The sequence below is a fragment of the Myotis myotis genome, unplaced genomic scaffold, assembly GCF_014108235.1.
Source record: "Myotis myotis isolate mMyoMyo1 unplaced genomic scaffold, mMyoMyo1.p scaffold_m19_p_5, whole genome shotgun sequence".
NCBI lineage: Eukaryota > Metazoa > Chordata > Mammalia > Chiroptera > Vespertilionidae > Myotis > Myotis myotis.
The window spans coordinates 88463043-88479781 of NW_023416357.1; the positions used below are offsets into that span (position 1 = coordinate 88463043).

At 51.1% G+C, this 16739-nt stretch overlaps 2 protein-coding genes across 10 annotated transcripts in view; one reads left to right on the forward strand and one right to left on the reverse strand.

Annotated features, from left to right (window-relative positions):
- Positions 1-16739, reverse strand: part of SUMF2 (sulfatase modifying factor 2) — a 28320-nt gene that overhangs the window by 3819 nt on the left and 7762 nt on the right. For 5 of the 7 annotated variants that reach the window (XM_036310500.1, XM_036310498.1, XM_036310499.1 and 2 more), the window contains 5 exons: positions 16346-16496; positions 15499-15554; positions 13588-13672; positions 13270-13414; positions 11319-12068 (listed from right to left, as the gene is read on the reverse strand). In XM_036310500.1, the coding sequence (XP_036166393.1) occupies positions 11984-12068; positions 13270-13414; positions 13588-13672; positions 15499-15554; positions 16346-16496 (522 nt within the window). In that variant the 3' untranslated portion in view covers positions 11319-11983. Of the gene's footprint in view, positions 1-2; positions 1014-1741; positions 1846-11318; positions 12069-13269; positions 13415-13587; positions 13673-15498; positions 15555-16345; positions 16497-16739 lie in introns of those variants that run through there. The other 2 variants (XR_004967703.1, XR_004967702.1) reach the window with 2 other exon arrangements.
- PHKG1 (phosphorylase kinase catalytic subunit gamma 1) lies at positions 2018-16141 on the forward strand. 3 transcript variants are annotated; one of them, XM_036310493.1, is made up of 11 exons: positions 2018-3585; positions 5506-5619; positions 6090-6268; positions 6716-6770; positions 8528-8593; positions 8821-8984; positions 9368-9458; positions 9582-9735; positions 9908-10033; positions 10301-10547; positions 12153-16141. In XM_036310493.1, the coding sequence occupies exons 1-10, from the start codon at positions 3551-3553 to the stop codon at positions 10544-10546; spliced, it is 1230 nt and encodes a 409-aa protein (XP_036166386.1). In that variant the 5' UTR covers positions 2018-3550; the 3' UTR covers position 10547; positions 12153-16141. The 3 variants fall into 3 exon arrangements, with proteins under 3 accessions (XP_036166386.1, XP_036166387.1, XP_036166389.1); XM_036310494.1 differs by having other exon boundaries at positions 13151-16141; XM_036310496.1 differs by having other exon boundaries at positions 2020-2699.

Below are 16739 nucleotides of genomic sequence, written 5' to 3' on the forward strand. Positions count from 1 at the left end.
GCATCCACCCAGAGGTCCTGGTAAAGCTCCCTGAGAAACTTTTGTAGGGAAATAGTTATGTAAGGAGTAGTTCACTAGCAAACATGTTGCCCATTAAAAAGGTTCCAGGTACTATAAGCCTTCGGAGCCAGTGTTCAATAAACTGAGCAGTAACAAGAAACTTTAAAATACTAATGTTCTAATCGGGTGAAGAGTAAGTGGGTTCCCTGTGAGCACTATTTGTCACTGTTCCCTAGACAGTGCTCGGCAAACTGGGGCTCGCGAGGCACATGCGGCTCTTTGGCCCCTTAGGAGTACCCTAATTAACTTAATAACAATGTACCTACCTATATAGATTAAGTTTACAAAATTTGGCTCTCAAAAGAAATTTCAATCATTGTACTGTTGATATTTGGCTCTGTTGACTAATGAGTTTGCCGACCACTGCCCTAGAATATCCAATTAGTTTGATCAGAGGTGAAAACCATTCTCTTAATACACGCAGTTCCCCTATAGATGTTTTTCTAATTTTAGGCATTGTAGCTCCCACTTCATGAAAGACGCAGGTGAGCTGCAATTGTCTTTAGGTGGACTCAATTTGAGGTGCACCATTTTTGCTAACCAAGCTCCAAACCTCAAAGAACTAAAAATTTTACGAGTTGATCTCCAAGTCTACATTATGCTCTCGCACTTTCTCAGTTTTTAAATGTACCTTTCATAGGTTCTGTTATCTGGTTTCCGCCCTCTTAAGTCTTAGAGACCTCTTACTACAGGGTGAGTTGATGTTGAATGAGTGAATTACTCAGTTGCTGCCTCCTGTCCTCAGCTGTTCTTGGAGTGCCCTTTTCTACCAAATCATTCAGTTCCTGAAAGGGGCCAAGACTGCCTTACCCTGAGCATCTGAATGACCACAGATAATTCACTCCTGGCGAGTCCTCTAACATAGTTCCTCCTGGGCTCGTCAGTGGTCTCCTTTGCCCATTTTCCTGGAGGCTCATAGTGTTAATTGCCCCTTATATCCAAGGTGTGATGGTCTATAGTGGGTACCCAAATATCATTAAATTAGTGAATCAAAGGACAATAAGCCAGCAATAAAATGCAAGAGTCTGCCTGGCCTGGCCTCTCTGGTAGGAACCATGGCTCCCCAGAGAAAGGCACTGGGAATGATCCTCTGGGTGCATTAGTCTTTTTCCCTAAGGTCATAAGGGATTCTGTCATGCCTTCAAAGTATAAACTAGTACAAGTCAAGTCTAGCCTAGAATCCTAAAAAAATAAAAAAGGCTTATTGACAGTAAGTAAAAGGATGAGATTGAAGTGTTTTCATCCTTGGAGCCAAAAGCTGCATCAATAAATAAGACCTTTAGGCATAAAGCTCAACGTATTTCCCCAGAGTGAAAAAGAGATGGTCAGCATGGTAGAACGGAGAGAGCACTTGGACCCACAACTGGGGTTAATCTAGGCACTTCTACTCACCTATTTTTTTTATGCTGAACAAGTCAAACATTCTCTAAAATTGGCTAATACCAAAGTTTTGGAGTCCAAGTGAAGTGCTTTGTAATATGCTAGTCAAATGGATGTTTATGGGCTCAGCTCCTGTGAAGCACATGTAGATTACCCCTCCCTTTGTTTTGTATATTAGAATTAAGGGTTTGAAAAAAGGTTGCTTTAGAATAAGGGAGAGCAATAAATGTCTACTGTGTGCCACCATGTTGTATACATTATTTCCAATTCTGTCAGCCTCTTAAGGTAGAGTCATACTCACCCAAAGAGCTCAGAGTTGCATACAGAGCCCACATGCTTTTCCTGGCACACTGAAGTCATCCCCATAGTTGCCCAGCCAACGTGGCTCAGTGGTTGAGCATCGACCTATAAACCAGAGGTCTCGGTTCAATTATATGCTAATGATATGCAAAGGCTGCTGGGGACTGAGATGGGCCAGACACGCCCTGGAGCCCTCCCACAATCCCTCCTGGTCAGGGCATATGTCTGGGTTGTAGGTTCCATCCCCAGTAGGGGGCGTGCAGGAGGCAGCCGATAAATAATCCTCATCACTGATGTTTCTATCTCCCTCTCCCTCTCTGAAATCAATAAAAAAAAAACTCTTCCCAGTAGAAACTTCAGGCTGACAACAAAATGGGTTAAGGATGAGATAATGGAGACAGATCCAAGGTCAATTCCTTGAAGGGGATGTTCCCTAACCTTTAAGGTCTGCATTTTGTGGGGCAGCCACACAAACTGTCCCTGAGCAGATCCTGATGTCCAGGTCCCAGCACTAGCGTGGGTGCACCAGTGTGCTGTTTCCTGATCACACCAAACACAGAAACGGCTCCCAGAGAAACAGGTTGGCTTTAGACCCTCTGGGCCTGGAGACCAAGTAGCTCCAGAAGGAAAATCGTCGCCTCATGCTATCACGCCTGTTCCCAGGTCACCCGAACTTCCCTCGCCCTCCACCAGAGGTCACCGCTGGAGAGACGCCCGTGCGTTGTCCCTTGCTGAGCCTTGGCCTGCATCCCGGGTTTGCTCTGGTGATTTATTTTTGGCACCTCAGCCTTCCCTCATCAAGTAGCAAAGCACGAAGGAAGAGCAGCAAAATATCCTGCTCCGGCCACAGCTGTCGGCTCAGGACACACTGCAGTCCTCTGTTGTCCCCTCTCTCCAAGGGGCTCTGGGACCTTTGAGATTCCTGTCAAGTCCACTCAAGGGCCTGCGAGGACCTAACGGTGAGTAGCTGGGCCAGTGATGGACAAAAGCCAGGCGGCAGACGGTTAGGGGGAGGCTGTGGGTTAGAGAAGTAGAAACCCCGAAGTCCATTGGACCCACTTCCCTTCTGAAGGCAGGTGGACCAGAAGAGTGATGGCATTGACTGGAGAGTTTAGAAAGTGGGTCCCTGTGACTGATTCAGACTGAGTTTTGGAAAGGACAGTATGTTCCAGAAAGGATTAAGCCTATTTGGTGACCCTTTTCAAAAGGGTTTTGGGAAGATTGTGGGGGTGCAGGTGGAGGCAGTGAACAGACGCATAAAATCAGCCCCAAGTTAGGCCTGGAGCCAAAGGAGGGAACAAGAGAAACCTCCCCAGCCCACACCAAGAGAGAGAAATGCCGTCAGAACCAGCTGGACCTGGCCATGCCGTGGAATGCATCCCCAGCCGGATGGCATCCTGGGTGGGTCCAGATGTATTCTCTGCCCGGGGAGGGCTGGGGGAGGGAAAGAGCTGGTGCTACGCAGTGTTGAGAACTTATAAGGACTTGCCAGGAAATGAACTTGATGTTACAGGGAACAGACTCTCCTGTGCTCAGTTGGGGTTGCTGACAGGACAGAAGCAGCCTGCTGCTGGCAGGAGGCTTCTGATAACCAGGCACCCAGCAGTGGGGACACCAGGCTTCCTGGAACGGCCAGCCCGAGGCCTGAGGCAGCCAGGGCTGCAGCTTGGCTGCTCAGCAAATCAGCCCCTGTGACAAGCCAGGCCTTGTTGGGCCCAGAAAAGGCAGGAGATATGGGACTAGAAGAGTTTGGGCCCTGCTCAGTGGCAGCTTGTGCCCATTTTCTGTCTGCTGTTCTTCCTGTTGGTGGATGACTTTCTCCATTCCTCAAACCCTTCATCCAAGGTCAGTACCCGGAGCTTAGCTCCTCTGTCCAGGCCTGAATGTCCTGGCTCTGTACTGCCCCACACTGTGGCAGGACCACTCAGGGCTCACGGGCCATCGCTAGTAGGACATGGGCCATTCTGCTGACAGACCCTGCACCAAAAGAATACCTCCACCATCAACTCACCTTCCGGGAGCAGCTCCTGCTATGTGCCTGCACTGGATACATACAGAGGGGCAGGATGGCTGGGACGGGGACATCCTAGACAAGATCACAGCTTAATGGGGGACATGACAGCACACACTGACAAGTGATAGCGGAGGCTGGGACCAGAATTCCCCCATCAAGCTCTGCATCCCTCAGGGCATCTGGCACAGTGCTTTTCAAAGAATATAAAAGGATGAAGGCATGAAAGATGGTTATGAAGGTCCAGGGTAAAGACAAAATGAGTGAGGAAGGAGCATGTTCTGAAAGAAGGGGCGTTTTCAGGGTCAGACAGGACTGGGGTAGATAAGGACAGGCTGTAAGAGCAGCATAGTAAGAAGATGAAATTGTGCGGCTTCGCCGAACCGGTTTGGCTCAGTGGATAGAGCGTCAGCCTGCGGACTCAAGGGTCCCGGGTTCGATTCCGGTCAAGGGCATGTACCTTGGTTGCGGGCACGTCCCCTGTGGGGGGCGTGCAGGAGGCAGCTAATCGATGTTTCTCTCTTATCGATGTTTCTAGCTCTCTATCCCTCTCCCTTCTTCTCTGTAAAAATTCAATAAAATATATTAAAAAAAAAAAAAAGAAATTGTGTGGCTTCTACCTTTTCCACAAGTGCAGAGAGCAGGCAGAAGTAAGCAGGACCAGCCTTATGTCCTCAAAGAGGAAAGGAAGCCACTTTACTTTGCCCTCTGGAGAGGTTGTCTGTGGTTCTGTCTAAATTTATTTTTATTGATTAATTTTAGAGAGAGAGGGAGGGAGGGAGAAAGACATAGATTTGTTGTTCCACATATTTATGCATTCATTGGTTGATTCTTGTATGTGCCCTGACCAGGGATTGAACCCACAACCTTGGCATATTGAGATGATACTCTAACCCAGTGGTTCCCAACCTTTTTTGGCCATGCCCCACCTAAGCAGCTCTAAAATCCTGATCCTCCCCCCACCCCCGTGACATATAATTCTTATTATTTAAAAAGTGAACTATTCATGTGAAGGAAGCCTAAAAGGCCATTAACTTGGTCTAAAACAAGTTTCCAAAGAACATGGCATCCATGAAAGAGAAAAATGAAAGAACGAAAGGACAGTTGAAGTACTGAGGTAATCACTAAGAAATTGTTAAAAAATAATAATATGAAGTGATATGAAAAATAGCAAATAAAGTTTCAAAAATATAATAGGGAACTGAAATGCATAACTAGGTCACAATATACATTTATAGACTGTATATGAGGCCCCTAGAACCATAAGAAATGCAAAAAAGTCACTGTCAATAACTCATTCTCCAATTGCCCCTCTTAAAAATCAAATTGCCCCCCCTGGGAGGCATGTGGCCCACTTTGGGAACCACTGCTCTAACCAAATGAGCTAACCAGCCAGGGCCTCGGTAGTTCTAAAATCAAGGCTGTGCCGGCCTCCTCAGAGCTAAGCTTGGGTCCCGATGTCCCCGCAGGCCTGGGCCTGGCTGCCCATCCCCTCCCCCAGGGGGAGCAGCTTACAGTGAGAACATGCAGGGAAACATGGTCGCCTGGACTCGTAAGAGTTTACAGCCAGTGGGAAGAACGATGCTCGACTCTTTTCAAAGCATTTTTTCAATTCTCAAACATTCATTTTGAACATTCACAATAGTCCAGCCCTGTGCCAGGCGAGACAAAAATGCGTGAAAACTGGTTCCCACCCTCAAAGAGCACATCCCCCAAGCCGGGAGCGCTGACAGCATCTTTCTGTTCCCTCTCAGAGCCCTTCAGAACCACCCCAAGGAGCTGAGCATGACATGGGACGAGGCGCAGCTGGACTCACATTCCACAGAGGGTTTCTATGAGAACTATGAGCCCAAGGAGATCCTGGGCAGGTAAGGCCCAGACCTTTTCCAGGAAACGCTGTCCTAGGCTCCAGCCGCTCTGCCAACCTCTGGGCCAATCTCTGCTGGACCCTGGGCACCCAGGCCATTTCCACCCCTCAGTTTGGGTCCTCCCCTCCTGACCAGGAAGGTAAGGTGCGAGGACCCAGATCAGTGACCTCTCCTGGCAAAGAGCTTCCCGCAACCCTGACTGACGCTGGTGACAAGCACATCCAAACCCAGCTTTGGGCCAGGGTCAGAGATCAGGGGTCAAAGGAAGCTAGGGCCTTGAGAGTGTACGGCCTTTCTATGTGTGAACGAACACTGAACTGGGAGTTATGAGGCCTGAGACCAGGCTTGTGACTCATCAGCACCCCACTTCTCCCAAAAGCTCACAGGGAGTTGGGGGACAAGGCAGGACATCTTTGCTGTGGCCTGGACTTGGGGCACCCGCTGAGAACTCCTGTCCTCTGCACCCCCAGGGGAGTTAGCAGTGTCGTCAGGCGCTGTATCCACAAGCCCACGCGCAAGGAGTATGCTGTGAAGATCATTGACGTCACCGGCGGGGGCAGCTTCAGCCCCAAGGAGGTGCAGGAGCTGCGAGAGGCCACGCTGAAGGAGGTGGACATCCTGCGCAAGGTGTCAGGGTACCCCAACATCGGTGAGTGCTGGCTCCCAGCCACAGCGGGGAGCTCCACCTTGCTTCTGCCCTGAGAACCCAAGTCAGGGAGTGCAGCCCACCATGCAGCTAGCCAGAATTGTCCAGGGTGTCTCCTGCACCCTGAGGCCCACTGGCCCAGTTCCTGAGGCTTGAGGTTCCCAGCTCCAACCTCCAGGAAGGCTGCTCCGGGGACTCAGCTCGAAGCCTCCTCTCCCAGCCAGACAGAAAGGGGCACCGGCAGGTCTGGGACTGGGTGAGGGCGGGGGAGTGGGGTGTGAAGTCACTGGGCCTGCCCCCTCCCCTGGGGGGCCTCCTTAGAGTAGCATCCAGATACCCCCTTCATTTGTGCAGTCGGCCCCAGCAGCTTTCCTCCCCCTGCCCCTAGACCCCACTGCCTCTGCCCAGGCTCCTCTGCTCCCTGAGGCAAGCCAGCCATTTCCATTTCAGTACAGCTGAAGGACAATTATGAGACCAACACTTTCTTCTTCTTGGTGTTTGATCTGTAAGTACCCAGCCCTGGAGCCAGCCATACCCCGAGGCTCATCAGAGAGCTTCCCATTGTGGTCTCCCCTCCAGCAGCCAGCCCGCTACACACACTGTAGATGCCAAGTAGGATCACAAGTGCTTTAGGCAGGTCAGCCCCTGGGGTCAGGCTGCCCGGCTTTGAATCCTGGGTCCACCACTTACGGGCTGGAGGCTTTCTTTCTTTATCTTGTTAATCCTCACCCAAGGATACTTTTTGCCAGTGATTTTTAGAGAGATTGGAAGGGAGGGAAGGATTGGAGAAGAGGGAGAGGGGGGTGGAATGTGAGAGAGACACGACTGGCTGCCTCCCACATGCACCTGACTGGGCCAGGGAGTGAACCCACAATTCAGAGACGTGCCCTTGACTGGGAATCAAGCCTGAGACCCTTGGGCTGATGCTCTATCCACTGAACCACACTGGGCAGGGCATTATTGCCCTTTTTTGTTAGAAAAGGTTCCCAGCAAAAAGAATTCCCCGGCTCATTGCTTCCCCACTCCACCCAGTCCTTGTTGAAAAACAGAAATCTCTCTGCATGGCTCACTGTTAAAGGGGTGTCTTGATTTCTCCCTATATAACAGCTAATTTAGGGACTGGGTTTCTTGAGAAAATTATTCAGGTAAACTTTGTATTGTTGGAACGTTTCCTATTGTGGCCCTACTGTGGTTTTGCTTGGAGAAACACGTAACTTGGCCTGTGTGTACAATTAAACGGCCGGCTCCAGAAGGCAGAGCCTGCTCATGTACCTTGCACAGTCCCCAGTACTTACAGGTAAACCTGCTGCTGGTGCTGCTGCTGCTATTGCTAATAGTGAGTTCACCTAGTGTCTTTAAGTTGAAATTAAAACAACAAAAATGGGACTCACATGTTGCTTTTTGTGAACACAGTACAGATAGTGTATAAAGCAAGGCTTATATCTGTGAATTCTAGGTTGTTTCTTCAAATGGAACCCCTCTCCCTGCCCTAGCAGCTAAGCTCAATGGTTTTCTTGCCTCTCTGGGACTCCAGCAACATCCCTTGTGCCCTAGGAATCCAACTGCTTTCCCTGGAGGAGCGGGTGAGAGGGGGCAGGATGCACCTTTCCTATTTAACACAGGGAGACTTTCCCAGGGACCCTCCAGACTGGACCAGCCGCAGCTGTCCCAGCCCCGCTCAGTGGCCCTGTCCTTGGGGGCAGCTCAGATGTCCCTAACCTTTGAAGAAGTTACTTGGGGAATCTATTTTTAATGCTGCCCCAAGTTGCCCTCCAGGTTATGACTAGATTTTTCTAACGGACACCTCTTTATAGAGCATCCCAAGAAGTGAGAAGATTGAACTGCAATTCTTAATCCTAACAGGCACAACTGCTCCTCCAACACTCAACACTCATTCCATTTGTGCCTGAAAAATATCAGGATACTCCTGTCCTTCTGTTTGGGGTCTGGGCCCTTGGGCCAGGAGGGCTTTCGGCCAGTTTTTCATCTCCCAGCCCTTGATTTTGGCCCTGATAGATCTGTCCATGCTGTCACTCCCACAGATGGGAGAGACCCTCACACTGATGCCATACCACCCCTCCAGCCTCCCTTGCTCTTGTTCCAATCTTCCCAGACAACCTCTCCACTCACTTCCCAGCTCCTCCCTGCAGACCCTGGTCCTTTGCCTCTGGAGGGATTGGGGTGAGGAAGAGCTCTCTGGGAGCAGGCTAAGAAGGGGGTGGTCTTGAGATCAATCCAGCTACAAACCCTCTGTCACCACAGGATGAAGAAAGGGGAGCTCTTTGATTACCTCACTGAGAAGGTCACCCTGAGTGAGAAGGAAACCAGGTGAGGGTCCACGTGCCCCTCTCCCCACTCCCTGCCCAAGCCCGTGCGACAGGCACCCAGGTCCCGGAGGGTGTGCACTGCTGGGTTGTGACCTCCCTCCCTGGCTCAGTCCGACCGTCCCAGCCGCCCTCTCTCCTGTGCAGTCGGCCTGGTATGTGGGCTTTGGTCTCCCTCCCCGCCACCTGACCCTGCAGAGAGCAGAGTGACACGCTCCTGTCCCACCCCAGGAAGATTATGAGAGCCCTGCTGGAGGTGATCTGCACCTTGCACAAACTCGACATCGTCCATCGGGACCTGAAGCCCGAGAACATCCTCTTGGACGATGACATGAACATCAAGCTCACAGACTTTGGCTTTTCCTGCCAGCTGAAGCCAGGAGAGAAGCTACGAGGTCCGGTAACGAGGCCTGGCTTTCTCACCAACTCTCCCAGGAACAGAGATTGCCCAGGACCTTCCCCTATATCCCCCCAGAATAAAAATCCTATCATTTCAGGGTTAGGTGCCTTTTCAGGCAGGTCCTCTTCTCAGGACCGAGTTGAGCCAGGTTCCCACGGCCTGAGTTCTAGGCCAGAATAGTTAGATGTGACCAGGGAACCAACAGGCCCCAAGTGGGTGGCCCTACGAGCCAGCTCTGGCCCCTGCCCTTGGCCCTGAAGTTGGCCAGTGCTAGGCGAGTCCCAGTCCAAGCACTATTTCTGTTCCATCTTGTTTCTTCGGACCTTCTTCTTCCAAGTTCCCCCTGCTGACCTATCCTGATGGTAACTGTTCCTGCAGAGATCTGTGGGACCCCCAGCTACCTGGCCCCCGAGATCATTGAGTGCTCCATGAACAGTGACCACCCGGGCTACGGGAAGGAGGTGGACATGTGAGTGTGCTGGGGGGAAGGGACAGGGATGCCACCATGGCCGGAACACCTGGCTGGGGAGGGGAGGAACTGGCCGGAGCTACAGCCAGTCCGCCTGCCTTCCTCCCACCCACCTGGTGACAGGTGGAGCACAGGGGTCATCATGTACACCCTGCTGGCTGGCTCCCCGCCCTTCTGGCACCGGAAGCAGATGCTGATGCTGAGGATGATCATGAGCGGCAACTACCAGTTTGGCTCACCCGAGTGGGATGATTACTCGGACACCGTGAAAGACCTGGTGAGGGGCCAGGCCCGCTGGCTCCTGGGCTCAGGCGAGGGGCAGTCCACCACGGGAAGGAGGGGAGTGTGCCAGGCACAGGGTGGAGGGGTCTGCGAGGAGACCCCACGGCTTCTGAAGCGCTGGCAGGGAGCCTGCCTTGCTGTTTTCACTACCCACCCCGTTCTCTCAGGTTTCCCGCTTCTTGGTGGTGAACCCCCAGGGCCGCCTGACGGCAGAAGAGGCCTTAGCGCATCCCTTCTTCCAGCAGTATGACGTGGAGGAAGTGCGGCACTTCAGCCCCCGGGGCAAGTTCAAGGTATTGAAGCTCCCTTCCCATCCAGGGCCCTGGAGCCCAAGCCCCCCAGGGACCGCTACTCACACTACTTACAGGCTAGGGTTTCCAGGGCACCTGCCCTCCCCCTCTCATCCACCCATGATGGTTCCCAGAACTCTGGCTCCAGGGAAGACAGATGTCCTCTGACAGTCTAAATGCCTGCTAGTACTGGTAGGGCAGGAACTGGGGGAACACTGGGAAGGACCCAGGGGGCGCTCCAGGCTCTCAGTCCTGGCCCTCCCTCGGCAGGTGATCGCTCTGACAGTGCTGGCTTCAGTGCGGATCTACTACCAGTACCACCGGGTGAAGCCTGTGACCCGGGAGATCATCATGCGTGACCCCTATTCCCTCCGGCCTCTGCGCCGGCTCATCGATGCCTATGCTTTCCGAATCTACGGCCACTGGGTGAAGAAGGGCCAGGAGCAGAACCGGGCTGCCCTCTTTGAGAACACACCCAAGGCTGTGCTGCTCTCCCCGGCTGAGGAGGACTACTGAGGTGCTGGCAGGAGGGATGCGGGGGAGGGGGAGGCAGGGAGGGGAAGCCACAGAAACACTCGTCAAAGAAATGAGGTTGTGCAGAGAAGGCATTGGTCCAGGCCAGGACCGCTGGACCTGGGCCACTCTCCCCTCAGAGGCTCTGCACAAGCGAAAGGCACTCCCATCACAATGCAGTTGGGGCCTGGGCACAAAGGAGGGCACTGGATGTGGTCTGACCGCCAGGAGCCTTCCGGCTTCTCCACCTCCCAGTGGTACCACCATCTCAGTGTCTGCTCAGGGGAGGCCCAGAGTTACTGACCCTCGGATGCACTTCCCTTAGGGTCCCAGGGTGAGGAGAAAACAGACAGCCGTCTGAGATATACAATCACGGGGGATTTTACTGACCTCACAATGTCCAGTGACACCATGGGAGCAGGTCCTTCTCCAGGGGACAGGTTTCCAGAGGCATAAGGAAGCCCTTGCATAATTAACAACAGAAAGGGACACTTCTCATGTTTGTCTTTCTGGAGTATCATTTACTTTGTGACTCGCAGGAGGCACAGTTTGGCCTGGTTAATACCCTGTTCTCCTAGGCCAGCGGTTCTCAACTGGTGGGTCGCGACCCCTTTGTGGGTCGAATGACCCTTTCACAGGGGTCGCCTAAAACCATCGGAAAACACATATATAATTACGTATTGTTTTTGTGATTAATCACTATGCTTTCATTATGTTCAATTTGTAACAATGAAAATACATCCTGCATATCAGATATTTACATTACGATTCATAACAGTAGCAAAATTACAGTTATGAAGTAGCAACGAAAATAATTTTATAGTTGGGGGTCACCACAACATGAGGAACTGTATTAAAGGGTCGAAGCATTAGGAAGGTTGAGAACCACTGTCCTGGACCCTTTGAAGACTGAATTGCGCTTTAAAGAGCCCACATTTCTCCATTTCACATACAGAGAGCGGAAATCAAGTGCCTTCAGAGGCACACAGAAACACTGTACAAATGAAGGCAGCATCTCCTTTCCACAGCAATTTGCTGGGAAAACAGAGAGGTGGGGAAATTCTGCCCTAAGAAACAATGTCAGGTCCCTGAATCAGACACTGAGAAAGGGGAAGGGAACTGACTTAAAAGGATTTTAACACACTGCCTTTAAGAGGACGCGCCCCAATTGTTTGAGTACTTGGCCCCTGTATAGTTGATATTTGACCTCTAATAAAAACACCCAGCTCCTGGCCACAATCAGTGCGTTGGGGCCCTTCACCAAGAGACATGGCCTCCTCTGAGGCGAGAGGTCTCTCCCGCCCACCTGCCACCAAGTGAGAGGTGCCCGTCAAAAGGGGCAGAGGAGGAGAAGGTGGAAGTTGAAGAGCTTGGCTGTTTGAAATGTGGCCAGTGAGTGGCATGGGTACTACGGAGCACTCTTCGTGGCTGCGTGGCTGCTCACAGCTCCCCAGGCAGTCGGCCTATATTGGAAGCACAGCGGAAGCCTAGGTTGTCAGACGCTGAATCTGGAGTGTTGCCCATCCTGCCACCAGAGAAGGGGAGAGAGAATGAACATGTTGAGAAAGGGGCCTTGGGCCTTACCCAACTTTCCTGTTCCACCTCCCAGGGCCTGCTGAGACCTGGGGGGCCCAAGGACTGTGGAGGGCGTGGTCTGGAAAGAAGCCTGGTCAGAGGGCAGTCCCGGGGACATGAAGCGGCCTTGGGGCTGGGTGGAGGAAGTGACGGTGGTCCTGAGAGACTGAGCTGGAAGGCAGGAGAGGCCATGACTAGCACCTGTGACTGTTGGTGGTTAGGAATAACTCAGCCGGAAAAAAACCTGTTGGCAGTTAGTGAGAGTATCACAGTGCCAGTCAGCTCTCCATACTTTTCAAAAAAGTTTCAAGTGAATTCTCTCGCTTACCATTTCCCAACTGCTATGGAAGGCAAGATGTGTTCACCATTTTAGAGACCCAGGAGCAGATACTAGAAAGAGTTAAATGTCTTGCCCAAGGCCAACTACTGTTCCAACAGCACAACAGAATCAATGTCAAACCCAGTTTCCTGGTTCTAGGCCAGTACTTTTCTACCACTTTGTCCTAAAAAAGAGAGAATTCAGGGGCCTTTGTGGGTCAAAGAAACACCTGCAAATCTGATATCCTGAGTGGCCTCTACAGTCCTTATGGAGCCAAAGAGTAGGAGTTGCAGGGAGATCAACCAAAATAAATCTACTGGCAAATGAAGCAGGAAGTCCTAGCAGGGGACCAGCAGCCTAGGATGCTTCCATCCAGGTGCCACCACTAACCACCTGTCTGAAATGAGCAGGTCCCAGGACCCTCCTGGGCCCATTTTTAACTTGACTGTAAATCAAAATGGTTGTAGAAATGATTTTCCATGTGCCCGCCTGTTTGAAGAGTCAATGTTTCCATGACCCATGGCCATGACCTATTGATGTGGCCATTCTACTTCCCTCCCTCCGCACACCTACTTATGAGGACAAGAAGAGAAGCCCATGTAACTGAGATGCTGGACACAGAGTCTCCCTGGGTGTGAGAGCTGAGAAGAAAGGCACAAGCTGTCCTGGACTGTTTTCTTTTTCCTGGCAAGCGCTACCTGCTTCCTTTTCAGTACCCACATCTCCTGGTGCAAGTAGAGATGCAGAAGGAGTGCCAACACCAGTTGTGGTGCCACCTGTGCTCTGTGAGGTCACCTCCAGCCCCTCAGCCCTCAGCTACCAAGCTCCTCACCTGGTGGTGACCCGGGCCCGGTGATTGGCAGAGCCATCGGATGTGTCGATCCAGGATGCCCCCCGGAGGACACGCATATCCTGGTTTGCACCCTGGTATGGTGAAGCTGTCCACTCCCACACGTTGCCCACGAGGTCATAGAGCCCTGCAGCACAGCAGGGGGTCAGTTCCCTGCTGGGAGGCATCATGCCTGCCTGTGAGCCATCAAAGCCCTGGGAGCAAATGCTGCCCCAGGTGCTTCTCTCTGCCTCATCCATCAGGCAGAATGCTCCCACCAGCCACGTGTGAGTGTTGATGGCGACCGATAAGAAATCTTACCATAGTTATTCTGTGGGGGGAACGCGTTCACTGGGGAGACCCCATGGAAGCCGTCCTCAGCCTTGTCACCCTTGGGGAACTTTCCCTGAGAAGAGATTTAGGATAAAAGATTTGCCATCCTGTCCCATGGCAGGTGTTCCTGCCTGCCCACAGGGAAACCAAGGTCATCTGGAATAGGGGGAAGGGCACGTGGCAGTGACCCGAGGTTCCCGACCTGAGCTCCCAAACCAGCTGCCTCAGGTCCTCCACCAGGACCTCCAGCTGGATCAGGAAGTGTGTGGTTTCCCTGTGCTCACTGTGGTCCGCGTCAAGCCCATCCCACTCCCACTGTCTCCATTCTCAGAGACTTCGTCTCCTCGGCCTCGAGCCCCATGCTCGGAGCCTCGGGAAGAAAGCCTCTTCCTCTCCTTCTCCATGCCCTGCACCCTCCCCCTTCTCAGGAACCACCTCTTTCTCTTCTACCACCAACAGGTTTAACTCTGCCTCATCTGCCCTGACTCTACCTTTCTCATCTCTCGCTCTTTACCACCAAAACTCTTCAAAAAGTAACCTATATTTGCGAATGCAATTTATTTAACTTGTTCACGCCTCTCATTAAAATTGGGTTCAGCTGCCACGATTCTATGGAAATTGCTCTTATGAAAGGGAAGATGAAGGGGCTATAATTTACTCAACACCTACTATGTGCTAAGGCTGCTACACTTACGTCTTTTAATTTAATCCTTGCAAGGTTGTGAGGCAAGTATCCTCTCCCTTTAAGGAACTAGCAACTGAGGTTCAAAATGGTTAATTTATCAAAGATCAAACAGGGTATGTCAGATTTCTCTTTCTGCAAAGCTCTGATCCCAAGATCATCTGAAAGGTCCAGTCTCCCTCTCAGGCCCCTGTCAATGCTTCCCCCTAAAATACTGAGGTTGTGCTCCGCTCACTCTACAGCGTCTCCTGGCCAGTGTGGGAGGGCGGGATCATTCTTTCCTAAGGTAAATGCTTATGACTCGCAAGCTACTTGCTCTGACCCAGACTTCTGTCCTAAGTTTCAGACTCATATTTTCAACCTCTGACTGAACATATAAAAGACCCAAAGGCATCCTAAGCTAAGCTGATCCTACCCTGACCAAGTTCTGTCCCTCTGACCCAACAAGCAGATTATCTATTTGGATAATGGTGGCACCATCACTCTGTTGCCCAAGCTTGGATTCATGCTTGAGTCCAACTCTCTTCCACCCCACCACATTCGATTAATTACCAAACCCTGTCCATCTTCTCAGACATGCCTCTCCCATTGGGCTTCCTCTCTATTCCACTTCCACTTAATTCAAGTGTTTATAATCACCTAGACACCCCTTGCCACCTCTGCAGCTCTGCTTCATCTAGTCCTGCATAATTAGCAAGAGTTAGCTTCCCCAAGTCAACATCTGATATTGTTACTCCCCTGTATAACAACCTCCATTGGCTCCACACTGCCTAGCCTAGAGGGTAAAATCTAAAACCCTATCTTGGCGCATCTACTCCAAAATCTGCCTCCAACCCACTGTCTACTTCATCTCCTAACACCCCCTGGACCCCCACCATTTCCCTGTGCTCCAGTCTCTCTGAATTTGGCATGTTTCCAAACAGACAGTACCCTTTCCTAATACAATGCCAGCACGCATGGTGTTGTGCTTGACAACACCCTTTCCTCCTCTTTTCACTTAGCAAAATCCTATTTGATCAGCTCAAATGTCATCTCTGAACTCTCAGGCAACGAATGATGTCCTCCTGCGCACACTCTGCACCACCGCCTTGTCTCCGGCTTCGCCCCTTTCCAGCTTTAGGACACAGCCCTCTGAATCCCACACCTAACACAGTGCCCAGCCGACAGCAGGCCTCAATGCTCCGAGAAAGGACAGGAGTGAGGAATGCATGTCTTACCTGCCACAGGTTGGTGCGGTTTGGCTGGAACTTGTTTCCCCAGGGATAAACCTGACCTGCGGGAGAGCAAGGAGAAAGCATTGGGGGGAGAGGTGAAGAGTTGGGAAAGAGAGCGAGGGAACCGAAAGGAGATTATTTTTATATCCCATGCCCATCCCTTCCACTCACTGCATTGCATTCGGAGCCCCGCCTCCTGCATTACCCCAGGGCAGTGCAACCCTAGGTGTGGTTCTGATCAATGCCTCTGTAAACCACCTGTGACCAGTGCATGTTGAGATCAGTGCAGAAATTAAGAGTAACCATTGATAAACTTGTTCGTTGGACTTCGATTGGCTAAATAAACAAGCAACCTCATTTATCACATTAATAACTTTGACTATTGGTATAGTTGGTGTTCAAACTGTAGAGGCTGGATATGGTGAATTGCTATTTCACTCTCATAACTTTTTTAAATGAGCATTGCAGAACAACTAAGTTATGAGCAAAGAGCAATTTTTTATATTAACCCCTATACATCCATGGAAAAGGCATGTGGTTTGGATAACTCTTCTCTTCTCTATGCTATGTTGGTCCAACTGTATTTTTTGAAACATGACATCTCTGTAGAATCTCCAACAATAAAAAAAAATTGTTTTTTTCATTCCATTTTTTTAGTTATTAGTTTTTATGGTATTTTAAATAAATACCATATTTTACATAGGTCTGAGGTAGATGAGAAATAAAAATAACAACAGCAGCTGGTCCTTCACTGCTCTAGGGAGCATGAGCCCTTCCCACCCTTTAAAGACCCCCATGCAGGGCAGGATAGAGAGCAGAACAAAGGGGAATCGCCTTGGTAGCTCTATACCCTTTAAGCCCCCTCGGGCCGCAAACTCCCACTCTTCCTCAGTAGGCAGCCGTTTCCCCTGCCATGCACAGTAGGCCCGCGCATCATTCCAGCTCACGTGTACCACTGGGAGCTCCAGTCTCTCTCGGATGCCAGAGCCGGGACCTGCGGGCTGACAGCCAGGAGGAAATGAGACAGGCTCTGGGAGCTCAGGGAAGTCTGAGGAAGGCTAGGCTTAGGGCACCTAAGTTCAGCTTTTAACACTAGGGGAAGCAAAGAAATTGGAAGAGAGCTTGGTGAGTGAGGAGAGGTCCAGAACGAAGAGACTACACATGAGACTGACAAGAAAAATGGGATGGGTGATGGGAAGAGGACTAGGGAACAGGTGTCTTGGCTGTTTTCCTGAAACTTCTCC

Coding starts and splice junctions, on each gene's coding strand:
- PHKG1 (XM_036310493.1), top strand. CDS start 3,551: ATGACTTTCTCCATTCCTCAAACCCTTCATCCAAG. Junction 5,620..6,089: donor CCCAAGGAGATCCTGGGCAG/GTAAGGCCCAGA, acceptor CTGCACCCCCAG/GGGAGTTAGCAGTGTCGTCA. Junction 8,594..8,820: donor CTGAGTGAGAAGGAAACCAG/GTGAGGGTCCAC, acceptor GTCCCACCCCAG/GAAGATTATGAGAGCCCTGC.